Raw genomic sequence first — 12,956 nt, 5'->3', positions numbered from 1 at the left:
TGTGACAGGGTGGGTGACGGAGGAGTGGGAGATGTGAGGTCGGGGGGCTGCACACAGTGAGGATGTAAGGGTGGAGAAATGCAGGGAAGGAGTGTCGGTGGGCAGACGGTTCGTGGTGATGCAAGGTTAACACAGTGGGGGGAGGGGAGCTGAGAGGAAGAGGGCGTGAGGAGGACCTGGGGCCAGGTGGCGCATCAACTTGAGCCCCCGGACTCGGGCCCAACACCGGAGGTCTGAATTCACCGCCTGGACTGATCGCCTACGTCTGCCTGTACAGTATGTAGCCTGTAGTGTATTGGGGGACCTCCGACATCGCTGCATACAAGTAGAGAGTCCATACCTGCTCCAGGATGACGGCACATCTTCCATCGGCGAGGATACTCCTCCCCCCCCCCTTGTGCTGCGCTGCTTGGGCCACGAATACTAGTGTCATTTCTCCAACATCGAACCATTGCACATCAGTAAAAATAGAATTGTAAGCTTCAGTCGTGCCAGCCCGGGCCACACCGGCACCCTCTTCCCGGTCTAGTGGCGGCCCAGTGGAGCTTTTGCTGAGCTCAAGCTCAGGGCTCTCTCCACAAAGACTCTGGTGGCTCCACCCTGGGCGGGGGTCTCGTTCGGAGACGGCTGAGTTCCTGTGGCCGTGCGAGGGGTGCCAGGGACTGCTAGACTACCATGCGGCGGCCCGAGGTGAATTATTGAACCGCAGAGTGCCTGCCTGGCTGATCCCCGTGACTCGCAGCTGCCTCCCCAGACGCTGGGCCTCAGAGCTCGCGTAGCTTCGCACGGCGCGGACCTGAAGGGCGCTCACCTGCGCATTTAATTTAAGCCTTGTAGCAGCTCTTGGGGTGCACCCCCCACACTCACAACTGCCGATCATAGCCCAGCCAGAGGATTAGGAGGGAGGAAAGTGATCCTCCGTCAGCCGTTCTGAGGATTCTGAGGATTGTGGTAGGTGCAACGAGGTGACAAGAAATGGTAGGGCATCACCATGCTGGACAATTTGCAGATCTCACATGTCCGAGGTTATCAACTACTAACCTGGCTGAAAATGTTCAATCCTGCCCCTGACAGGGTGGCTGTGTGCCATGAAGGACATATTAAAAGAGGTCTTGAGGCTGCGGTAGCGGGAGGGGCAGAAGAAGGTGCTGCACAATGACCCTGTTTTCCATGTGGTCTGTGGGTACTATGGCCTTGGCCACAAAAAGGCTGACTAGTTTGCTGAGCAGGCTGGACATGAAGGGGATATGATAGTCGGTACCATAGCAACAGAGGGGTGCGAAAGTGTTGATGTGGTTGACGTGGTGAGCCTAATAAACACATGCGCTTCAGTGCACTGTGGCCCTGCTACCATAAAGCGCTCAAGGGCAGAGTCTGCCTGCTCAAAAAAAAGGAGAGAGACATTGAAAGGCATGTCTATTAGTGTGGATTGGGCATCGCAAAAGAAGCATGTGATCCTCATCGAAGGCATGCCTTCTGACAGTCACCCTTGTGCCAAGGTTGTATGACGATACATCGGTAACCTTTTCTTCGCGCGCCTTTACAACACGGCAACAACATCGCAAAGTGTCTTACACCGGCAGTTTTAACATCGCACGTTGTTGCGACGCGACTGCGGTGATTCCTATTGGCAGCGCATTACATCACAGTTTTTTAAATCGTGCGGCAGGACAACGCGTTCTTTGCGCGTGACCACAGTTTTTAAATGTTTCTGTTACTGCTACGGACTGCTGGTCATAGCGTCTCGACAGTCAAATTGGTAAGTGTTGGACACTCTGGGGGCAAGGCAAGCCAGACTTAAAACGAAGGCAGAAATCAATTCTAACGCATCTCTTGAGTGTGCGTGAACGGCAGAGGAACATGGGATTATTTCATGCACACACCTTCGCTTACTTGTTATTGTTAGTGAAAAGTGCTCCATGACTCCTTGAAAGTTTTGCTAATTGTAAAAAAAGACTTCTGTGGCGTTTACTTAAAAACACCTGCAGCATGAAGGACTTTTGAGGTACGTTTGCAGAAGACTGCACTCGGCTTCCAAGAAGGCAAGAGAAAAGAGTGTCTGTTGGGAAGTTATGTGGTCATCTAAAAACAAGCATTTACAATGCAATGGTCTCAGCATTATTAAAGGTAGAGCTATTGGCATTGCCTATGACATTTTTTCATTTTTTTTTAAACATAAGCATTGCCAATAGCTCTACCTTTAATAATGCCGAGACCATTGCATTGGGGGGTTGAGATGCTCAGTGCCCCCCAGCGGGCTCCTCTGGCGTTGGGAGCTCCTGCACCCCCCGTAGGTAGGGGCAGGGCAGTGGTGCCGAGTACAAGGGCAGTCGCAAAGGGCAGATGTTTAAGGCAGAGTGCGGAGTCTGCTCCGGAGGAGGGCAGGCATAGCTCCCAGCAGCACCGACAGGCAGGGCGAGGGCACGAAGGGGTTAATCACGAGATGCAGCAAACACTGCCAGCTTTAAACATGAATGGGGTCAGGCGCTGGGAGTCTGCGGGGGGGAGGAGGTATGCAGGGTGTGAGGGTGGGGTGAGACAGGGAGGGATGAAGAAAGGGGGGCAGGGATGAGGCAGAGTGACACTGCGAGGGTGGTGAAATGAGGGTGGGGTGAGGCAGAGGGTGTAAGGGTGGGGTGAAGCAGTGGGCAAGGTGATGCAGGGGTGAGAGGTACGATGGGAAGGAAGTGAGTGGATGGTGAGAGCGCGCAGGCGCGTGACAGGTGAGGGATACGACTGAGGGTGAGGTGAGGTGAGGGAGGGGGCGACGCGAGGCTGGGAGGTGTGACAGGGTGGGTGACGGAGGAGTGGGAGATGTGAGGTCGGGGGGCTGCACACAGTGAGGATGTAAGGGTGGAGAAATGCAGGGAAGGAGTGTCGGTGGGCAGACGGTTCGTGGTGATGCAAGGTTAACACAGTGGGGGGAGGGGAGCTGAGAGGAAGAGGGCGTGAGGAGGACCTGGGGCCAGGTGGCGCATCAACTTGAGCCCCCGGACTCGGGCCCAACACCGGAGGTCTGAATTCACCGCCTGGACTGATCCCCTACGTCTGCCTGTACAGTATGTAGCCTGTAGTGTATTGGGGGACCTCCGACATCACTGCATACAAGTAGAGAGTCCATACCTGCTCCAGGATGACGGCACATCTTCCATCGGCGAGGATACTCCTCCCCCCCCCCCTTGTGCTGCGCTGCTTGGGCCACGAATACTAGTGTCATTTCTCCAACATCGAACCATTGCACATCAGTAAAAATAGAATTGTAAGCTTCAGTCGTGCCAGCCCGGGCCACACCGGCACCCTCTTCCCTGTCTAGTGGCGGCCCAGTGGAGCTTTTGCTGAGCTCAAGCTCAGGGCTCTCTCCACAAAGACTCTGGTGGCTCCACCCTGGGCGGGGGTCTCGTTCGGAGACGGCTGAGTTCCTGTGGCCGTGCGAGGGGTGCCAGGGACTGCTAGACTACCATGCGGCGGCCCGAGGTGAATTATTGAACCGCAGAGTGCCTGCCTGGCTGATCCCCGTGACTCGCAGCTGCCTCCCCAGACGCTGGGCCTCGGAGCTCGCGTAGCTTCGCACGGCGCGGACCTGAAGGGCGCTCACCTGCGCATTTAATTTAAGCCTTGTAGCAGCTCTTGGGGTGCACACCCCACACTCACAACTGCCGATCATAGCCCAGCCAGAGGATTAGGAGGGAGGAAAGCAGCGCGAGGCGGCTGGAGTGCGGCGCCGACAATGGGGGGTTGGGGGGAGGAGGGGTGGAGCACGAGGAGCAGAAGCTCTGCGCATGCTGCCTTCAGGCTCGCGGGCTCAAGCGCTGTAACGTCCGGGGTAGGCAGGAAAACGGCTCACCTTCACTGCGGTGCTGCCTTCAGGCTCGTGGGCGACTCGAGGAGGAGGCTCTCTGCACTTGAAGACTCTGCGGTGGACAGGCAACAATGGCGGCCAAAAGCTTCTGAAAATTTTCGGATTGGGGGCGTGGTTTTGCTGTTTTGAGTGACAGACAACGTCACTGTCTAAAGAACAGCAAAACTTACGCCCCCAAATCCGAAAAAGACGGAGCTTCTTTGGAGGGACGGCTCTCTCCTCCAATGGCTGGCCTCCGTTTTAGGAAGCCAGCCAATGGAGGCGAGAAAGGGCAGGGAGGCGGGATCCAAAGCGCTACTAAACAACATTAATTCTCCGACCCTAGACTGCGCAAGCGCAGCCTTTAGGTCCGAGACCTAAAAACTCCAAGTGGTGCACAAGCAGCGTGCCCACATGTGCAGCATGTTTACACCCAGTACAATGCGGAATGGGGCAAACCTATTTCCCTCCGGACTACAGCAAATAAGAACGTTTTCTTCGGAGAGAAATGAAGTGAAATGCTGGTGAATTCAAAGGTAAAATGTCGACTTCTAAATCATATGAATTATTATTGAATACATTTAAAAAAAATCCTAGACCATGAATAACGCGTTAATTAGAGAGAACAGACATTTGAGTATTTTTGCTCTACGTGCAACAAAAACGGAGCGCACTTGTCCGGGTTTACATTTAAATAGCAGCCTTATTATGCAAACAGCATAAATAGTGCAGGACCACTTAGCATTGCACCTTCCCTCCTTACTTAATACGCGGTGCAAATGAAGTTTTCCATGCCTCCATACTGCCCGGTTTCCAGGGGTGGGCACGGACCACCAACACCCTTATCCTCCACGAGGGAGCGCCCTTGCCTTCCGCGTGCCCGGCCGTAAAATTAAAGAATTTATTACCACTATTAGCAACCAGTCGTTTAGTATATCTGGCCTTATTCATTTTCCTGCACGAAAGTTCACTTCTTATATATATTTATATATATATTTATTGATTCCAATCTTTCAACATAAGAAATCCTAATCTAATGTATCCTTGTGAGAGTTATATTACTGGCCCGATGTTTTCCTTCGTTCATCAGTATTATGCTCTTATGTGTTTTTTTCGTGCCACACAATTCAATTTTTTCAAAGCACTGAAAGACAAACACATCATGAACATTTGTAAACAATGGGCCTCATTTACAACAAAATGACGCAGTGCGGCATCACAAGCCATTTTGCTGCCCTTAGCAGTGTCATTTTTAAAGCACAAGGATGCATTGTACTTCAACAATACGACGCATCCCTGTGCTTTCCCCTGTGCTGGCGCACATTTGGCTGCCATGCGCAGAACTCCTACAACCATCACCTGCGTGTGGGAACCACAGAGCTCCTCGAAGCAGCTGCTATGCCACGTTACCTGCAGTCATGCAGGAGCAGAAGAGAGGGTGAGTGAGTACCTTATTCTCATGGAAGTGGGAAGGAGGGAGCGGCCTAAGGGGGCCCTTGTCTGTTGGGGGAAATCATGCAATGCAGAGGGCAGCTGTGGTGAATCTGGACCATTGGTAAAAACATTGGCGGTGTACTTGCAGATGTCATTATTTTATCATTACCCACCACAGTACTAATATCAGAGAGTTTACTTCATACATAAATAAACCCCAAACCCAGAGCACCTTTGGAGGGATGAATCGGTCACCAAGCCATTTTTCACTGTCAAACCTCATCACCAGAGGTGAGTCCTACTGCCAGATTCTGCCATGCAAGATGGAGCTCTACACATGCACTTCTTGCTGGTTTTACTTTTCAATCAGTCATTACAATGGTCAGGGTGAGTGTGAAAGGCGTTGTAATCGGACGCGCCGAGATTTCATGCACAATTAAAGCCGACAAAGCAGGCTTAAAGCAGCGCTGTAATCGCACGCGATGTAAATGGCAACGCGCGGTTGTCGCATGCGTAGTGAATGCATGCGATGCCATCGTTCGTGCGATGTAAAAGTCGCGGTGCGATGGCACCACGCTGTTTTACCATCGATGTTATGGGTGTTTCCCGTTCTAAAAAGAGTATGAACGGTTTGGGACATTACTTGAGCCAGGGGCAAAGTATCGGAATCTGATGGGTTGGCCAAAGGTTGCAGTCACAAGAGTTCAGGGTATGCCCTTGTCGAAAGTACACCCACTTGGAGTGGGTTAACACAACAGGTTGTGCTTCCACAACTGGTGTTGATTTGCCATAGTCTCGAGTGGTTTGTGGTGCTAGCAGATGCAGACCCCGTAAAGTATCCAGAGGGTCCAAATGGTGCCAAGGCCAGATATGCCAGTGGGGCCACTAATGGAGTTCCTTGTGGTTCCCTAAGGCCTGAAGGAGAACCAGAGGGAGACTGTAATGTGCCAAAGAGCTGCAGCATTGCTTCACAGAAATCCCAGATTTGATGCAGCCGAATGAAAGCCCCGGAAATTCAGGTTGGCCTCAGGACAAGTGTAGGACTCAACCCTGAAGGAGAAAATCTTCTGGAGGGAGACTGGGAGGCAGGTTGATGTCCTTGCACCTCCTCTGGAGTTTGGGAGTGGTGGAGTATAGCTTAGACATTTTATGCTTGTTTATCAACTTGTCTGAAAACTGATGATCAACCATAGAAATGACTCGGGAGCAGGAATGGGACTTTCCCTTCAACCGGTCACGGTGTAAAGTCTTTCTGTGTTAAGCAACATAAGAGATTCACTTCACGGTCCTGTATATCCTTGGGCGCTGTTACTGCAGGCCTTGGAGTCATCTTCAAACTGCAGATACCACAGGCAAACCTGATGAGAGTCTTTCACTGACATCTGCTTGTGAAAGTCCCAGAAAGGTTTAAACCCTGTAGTCTTGGGAGGTTACACTCTTTTTGAAGCATTTGAGGAAACAAAGTCTCATGAAGAGACGAAGGATAGTGCAAGATCTCCATTTAGTGGCATAGAAGAAAAGAACTGACGGCAGCGCGCGTGGCGCCTACAGGTGGTTCCACACATCACTTCGAGTGGGACAACGTTGGTGTGGAATCGCACGTCATCTACTGGCATCTACTGCTCAACAGGTTTACAGAGCACGTCTGACACCCAGGAAATATTCAAAATAGTGAGAAATCTGTGCTTAGAAGTATCTATTAGAAACAACTTTTAAAAGAGCAAATGTAACTTACAGCCTGATTAATCATTCTCCCGTTTTGCGAGCCCCTAATAGTGATTTATAAGGAATCGCTATTAAGGACTTGCAAAACGGAATTCATGTAGAAATTGCATAAAGAATTGCGATTCCTACACATTCTTTATTTGCGATTAGCAAATTGCTAATCGCAAATAAGGAATAACTCCCCATTCATTCCTATGGGCCAAAAGGCCCATAGGAATGAATGGGGAGTATTCCTTATTTGCGATTAGCAATTAGCTAATCGCAAATAAGATAGCGATTTAAAGGGTGCCAGGGGTGTCCAAAGGACACCCTGTAGCACCCCTTAAATGCAAATTGAAACAGGTGTTGCGCACACACATGTCCAAAGGACATGTGTGTGTGCAACATGCAACTTAGAAAAATGCTTTTAAAAGCATTTTTCTAAGTTTTCGCTATTTACCACGAGGTTTGACCTCGCGGTAAATAGCTGGCCGAAATTGCAAATTCGCAATTTTTAAATGGATGATGAATTGCATTTAAGGAATCTCAAATAGAGATTCCTTAAATGTAATTGCTCGCAAAATAGCGAAATCGCTATTACCGATTTTTGCATTTGGGATGATGAATCCCAAATGCAATAATAGCGCTCGCAAAGGGCCAGATTCTCAGAATCTGGCCCTTTGCAAGCCGATTTCGGCTTGATGAATCAGGCGGATTGTTTACTACGTAACAGAGAGGTGGGTATGAGGTGAAATGCAAGTGCATCACAAAATATATTAAACTCTTATTCTGGTGAAATTCTATGGCAGTTCAAAATGTCTTTGGTGAACAATAGGAGCATGGATTGCTCCTAATTAAGGAACAACTTCACCTGAATATTATCTACCAAGTAAAAGCATAGCCAATGGGTGAACTAAGCACTGGAGGCCTATTTATCGAGATAAGGACTACTGTATGTGATGAGCTATCGCATAGACAAAAACATTGAAGATGAAATCTTGTACGCCACCTCACATCCAAATTATAAAGTGCTACGAGTGCCTCAGAACAGGTCTTCCAAAAAGAATAGGAACATACATTACACATTAAGACTTTAGCAGAGGGGTATGTGGGATTTAAGTACAACTTTATCTTTCCATTAGTCAAATAACAATTTTGGGAACATTCTGCTAATCCTAAAAGCTGGCCTGATTTCCACTAAGTAAGTTAACTTTGATATGATATCAACACAGGGTTTGCAGTTTACTACAATTGCATGAGGAACATATATGTGAGGCAAGTAAAACACCTTCAGTGGCTTGCAATTAACTTGCGAATATTGTTTAAAACAAAGAATATTGATAGTGCAATCTACTCTAAATTGAAGCCTTTTTTTGGCACAGAATGCTTGCAATGCTCTCAGAGAAATCTAAGATCCAATCATTTATTTTACTTCATGTATCCAGTCTTCTAGGTAAGGGGACAAACCTGTTTCCAATCGCTGCAGCCAACTCCTGGAACGCATTACTAATAGCTCTATAAATACAATCTTACTGCACCATATTCAAGAACTTTCTTTTTGTTGTAATGATATAACCATAACATAAATCTCTAGGTAGCGACAGAAAACATTTCAGGGGAACAGTGGGCTTAATATACACCTTTGCCATGGTAAGGTAACATAAGAAGTGCTTTGACCTAGTCTGATGACATCATAAGGTCATTTACCTGGATGAGGCTAAACAGCCATCACATTGCTACTGACCCATCACTTTAAGCCCTTTAGCTTTAGAATTTTACCCTCACACTTACCTAGCTTTATGCTGTGCTTCAAAACACATAAAACTATCAAGAACACAAAAGGTTTTGTGTGAGTGAAAGGTTAAGTGCCAGATGAAGCCAACTGATGGCTCTACTGGTCTTCTTTTTTTGCACTACAGTTAAAGTTCTGTAGTACTTACTCAGTGTTTCACTCAAAAGACAGAAAACTGAACAAGTAAGAGTTTAGCAAGGAATTCTGAAGACACCCAGCACGGAAACCATAGGTTTTGTATAGAATAAAATGAGCTTACCGAAGCATAACCTTAAACATCCTTGTTTACTGCATAACCACATTTCATATTTACCCAATTAAGTTCTTCTTGACAAAATGTGTATGGGGAATATTGTGGGGAGCGTGCAGTAATTACCACATGTGGTGATGACTGTTCAAATCAAAATCTTGATTTGTGCACAAACTGCTCGGATTTCCTCGGAATGAGAGGCTGGCTTACTTGACTATAGTTGAGACAAATATGCCCTCAGCAAAAGGCCTGAAAAGTTGATCAGACATTTCTTCCTAATCAATCACAAGACACCGTTTTATTAAGCCATTTGAGGAAGGCATTTCCATGGAAGGAAAACCAAAAAGATAATAAGATGCTTCAATCACCTGTTCTGCTAAATCAGCTTTTTCTCTGTCAAGCTGGGCAAGACGGACTCCTAAACGTGATCTTGACTTTAGCTCTTCCTCCCAGAGGTTATGTGAATCTTTCGCAGTCTGTGACAGCACAGTTTGATGATGCACCTGAAAGTTAGGCCAGAAATTAGTTGTAATACAAATGTACGTAGGTATCGCTATAAAGATGATATGTCCCGGTACTAATATAGTATGTTTACATTGTGTTCACATATGGAAACCCCTTTCCTATTTACATTTTTTATATCATTTAAAAACTAATGATAGCTTTAGCCAAAGCCTTCTGACTAAAAAAAAAAAGCTTTTAATTCATGTTACTGACATATTCTTATCAGTAACAACAAAAGTCTATATGGACTTTGGGGTACAATTGTTTCTAAAGAGCAAGTTACTTACTTCCGTAACGCCTTTTCCGGTAGACACTCTAACTGCAAATTTCTCACCTTCTGAATACCTCCAGGCGTCAGAATGGTTCTGGGAACTTTTGCACTGTAATATTCTCCAGCATTGACATTGTGCAACGTCCTGGTTCCTCGTGCCGCTCCGTATCATGTGGGAGTGACATTGTTATATATACACGCCACCTGCTTATAATGCTGCCAGTTTCTTTCTGTACTCCTTCAATGCCAACAGATATGTAGCTTTAAGAAACCAAACTTTGTGAATGTGTGCAAGGATGCCCACATAGCCACTGGCAAATATTAAAGAGTGGCATGTCTTGGGCTAGCACTGTCGTATCAATCTTTGCTCTAGTAGAGTGGGTGCTTAAATAGTTTGTTGGCTGTTATCTGGCCAGCCCATACCAGATCTTAATAAAAAAAAATACTCTCAATCTCAAGTTGGTTTCCCTGTGCACTGTTTTACCCTTTTTCATTGCGAAAAACAGGACAAAAAGTTTTTAATTTTGTCAGTATTCCCTGGTTCTCTCTAGGTAAAAGCTGAGAGTCCTTTTAGGATCAAGGCTATACAAACAAGCATTGGCATAGCCAATAGGTCTCGCCTTTGGGACCTTGTTTAGCCATGCAACAGTTGATGTTGTTGCACCACGGATATTGTGCTACATAACTAAATACTTATAAGGTCCCAAAAGCGAGACCTATTGGCTATGCCAATGCTTGTTAATTAAACTTTTGTGATGGACCAACTAGTAGTAACTTTAAACTCATAAATTCTGTTGTATAATGCACAAAACGCTCACTTGATGGAGTGGAATCATATAAGTCTGCACCTAGATGTAAAATTGAGAATTATAAATAAATGGAGGAGTAAGAATAGACATGAATAAATATGCTTACCTTTGTGAGTGGGCCTAAATATTTAAATTAGTGGACAATTCATTCACATTTCCATGAACTGTATGTGTACATTATACATGGTGTAAAATTCTTTTTGTATTTATGAGACTCCAAAAAGGAAAAGGAATTTTGACCACAGACCTACTGAATGTCCTACGTTAGTAGTGAATTTACAAATGATCAAGTGCAAAGCAAAAAGAGCTTATATTTTGTACTGGGCAAAGGCAAGCGTCCTTCAGCAGCAATTACATATTCAATAGTACTGAAAGTTCCTTGAAACGCTTCTCTGACATCAAAGATGTCCTCAAGCAGTGAAAACAAAAAATAAGGGCACATACAAAGTGTCTTTGTAACAATAATTGGCACTACCACACACTGCATTACTGTTACCAAACTTTAATATTGCTCCCTTATGGACCCTTAACAGGTTTCAGGCCAGGAATGTGGAACAAAAGGAACGATGTGGTAATGCCACACATTTTTCCACATAATTTTCCAGGGCCTTTTATCAGGTAGACAGATGGTCAGAAAAAAACATTTAGTACTGCATCACTTGTAATTCTGTTTCGGGCAGAAACTTCTGTTAAAGGGCTCTTAGAAGTGAGGGCTATAGTGCTGTTTGTCCAAGGCGCACTCTTAATCTAATGAGGCTCTTGGCTCTAGATTGGTAAAGTAGGTGCATGACCCAGGACTGCAGTATAGCACACACCACGGTGAGCGCCCAGCAGAAACCATGGCTTTGCTCCTGATGTGTGTGCCAGCAGACATGCTAACAGTCAGAGTAGTGCAAGCACTGCATTGAGTGTATCAAGGAAACACATCAGCTCTGTGGTTCTGTACAGGAAACCCCTTCTCTTTGATTCCCAGAAAGAGTACTGCCCTTCAGAGGAAGAGGCCACTGTGCGCAAGCAGGGGCTGGCAGTGCGCTCTAACTGCGTCTAGTCAGTGTCTTTGGTGCACACACCAGGCCTGTCGCTGGCTCTGTGGATCCTTCAAAATTGAGCCCTGTGGAAGTATTTCTGCCCAGTGTCAAGTTAAAGCATTCTCGTGGGGTGGGTGAGGCTTATTGTCTGTGGGCCTCTAATGTAACATGTGTATTTGCGCTCTGAATAACAGCTGAATTACAGATGTTTATTGTTACCCAACTCAGTTATACTCATTTTACAGATCGATGAAAGGCTGAGTGGACCTGTGGCCATGAGGTTGAACACAGGCCCCTGCAATGGATGTATTAGTCCACTGAGCCACCAGACCCGGCAGGGTCATCATAAACATTGTCTTATTTGTCTGCAGCCACGTCACCAAACCAATGAAGATAAAACACCTACTCCATTTACATTGGCCAGAAAATGTATTGTCATAAAATGTGTTTTACAGAAAAGGGACAAACATGTCGGTCCTAATACAGTAAAAAAATATTCCTGGAGCACTAGAACTAATTTGTTCTCTTCCCTCTGTTAGGGTAAAAACAGTTCATAATCCAATACGCGTTCCGTCCTTTTTCGACTTGTAGAATTAAGCTCGATTGCAGCTTGGTGAAGTTGGCCTCCCCTGCCCACAGACACATTTAGGTCCGCTCTACCTGTACATGTCGCCTCGCCTGAACCAGCGTGCTCCGGATCATGGGAGGCCCCCACGCCACGCTGATTATGCGCATCAGTCTTGGGCTTACAGCTTGCTTGTTAGAGCCACAAGCCTGCTGTTTAATTTACCTGACTTGTTAACAGCTCACTGTTTAAAGTTCCGTGAAGAGGCTGATATTCACATTTACAGTCAAAGCGCGGAATTCCCCCGGACAGCTGTAATTCACAAATAATCTGCTACTTTGTAACACGTCCCGGGGGCGCGCAGGGGACACTGATCAGAACGTATCACTGTGTTTTTTGGTGCACGGATTGATGTGTGAAAAGAAGACTTAGGCTCTGAGCCGGTTCCCAGGGAAGGCCGCGGAACAGAGCGCCCCAAGTACACCACAGGGTGCGTGGGTGGGTTCAAGGTCATGGGAAGTGCATCAGTCACTTATCAGAAAGAGCAACATGCACTCGAGGGCTGTCTTCGGGCACTCGGACTCTGCGAAATTCCTTGCAAACCCTCATTATGAATTCAGTGCCTGAAGCACGCAGGCGAGCCTACAGCCCAGACCGTCAGCGGCGCTGCACAGGGGGCTCCAACCTACGAAACAGAGTTAACTTGCATCGGCTGCTGAAAAGAACAAGCGCATGCGGCTGGCGCTGAAAGAGGAGGAGGA

At 47.0% G+C, this 12,956-nt stretch overlaps 1 protein-coding gene across 10 annotated transcripts in view; it reads right to left on the bottom strand.

The window, feature by feature from the left end:
• The window catches only part of ANKRD26 (ankyrin repeat domain 26), a 1,096,841-nt gene that overhangs the window by 294,371 nt on the left and 789,514 nt on the right, over positions 1-12,956 (bottom strand). For all 10 annotated transcript variants that reach the window (XM_078674324.1, XM_078674330.1, XM_078674326.1 and 7 more), the window contains one exon: positions 9,387-9,521. In XM_078674324.1, the coding sequence (XP_078530450.1) occupies positions 9,387-9,521 (135 nt within the window). The remainder of the gene's footprint in view (positions 1-9,386; positions 9,522-12,956) is intronic.

Source organism: Lissotriton helveticus, chromosome 1_1, assembly GCF_964261635.1.
Source record: "Lissotriton helveticus chromosome 1_1, aLisHel1.1, whole genome shotgun sequence".
NCBI classification, from domain to species: Eukaryota; Metazoa; Chordata; class Amphibia; order Caudata; family Salamandridae; genus Lissotriton; species Lissotriton helveticus.
Note: the sequence above shows the minus strand (reverse complement) of the source record. Positions and strands in the feature narration are given on the sequence as shown.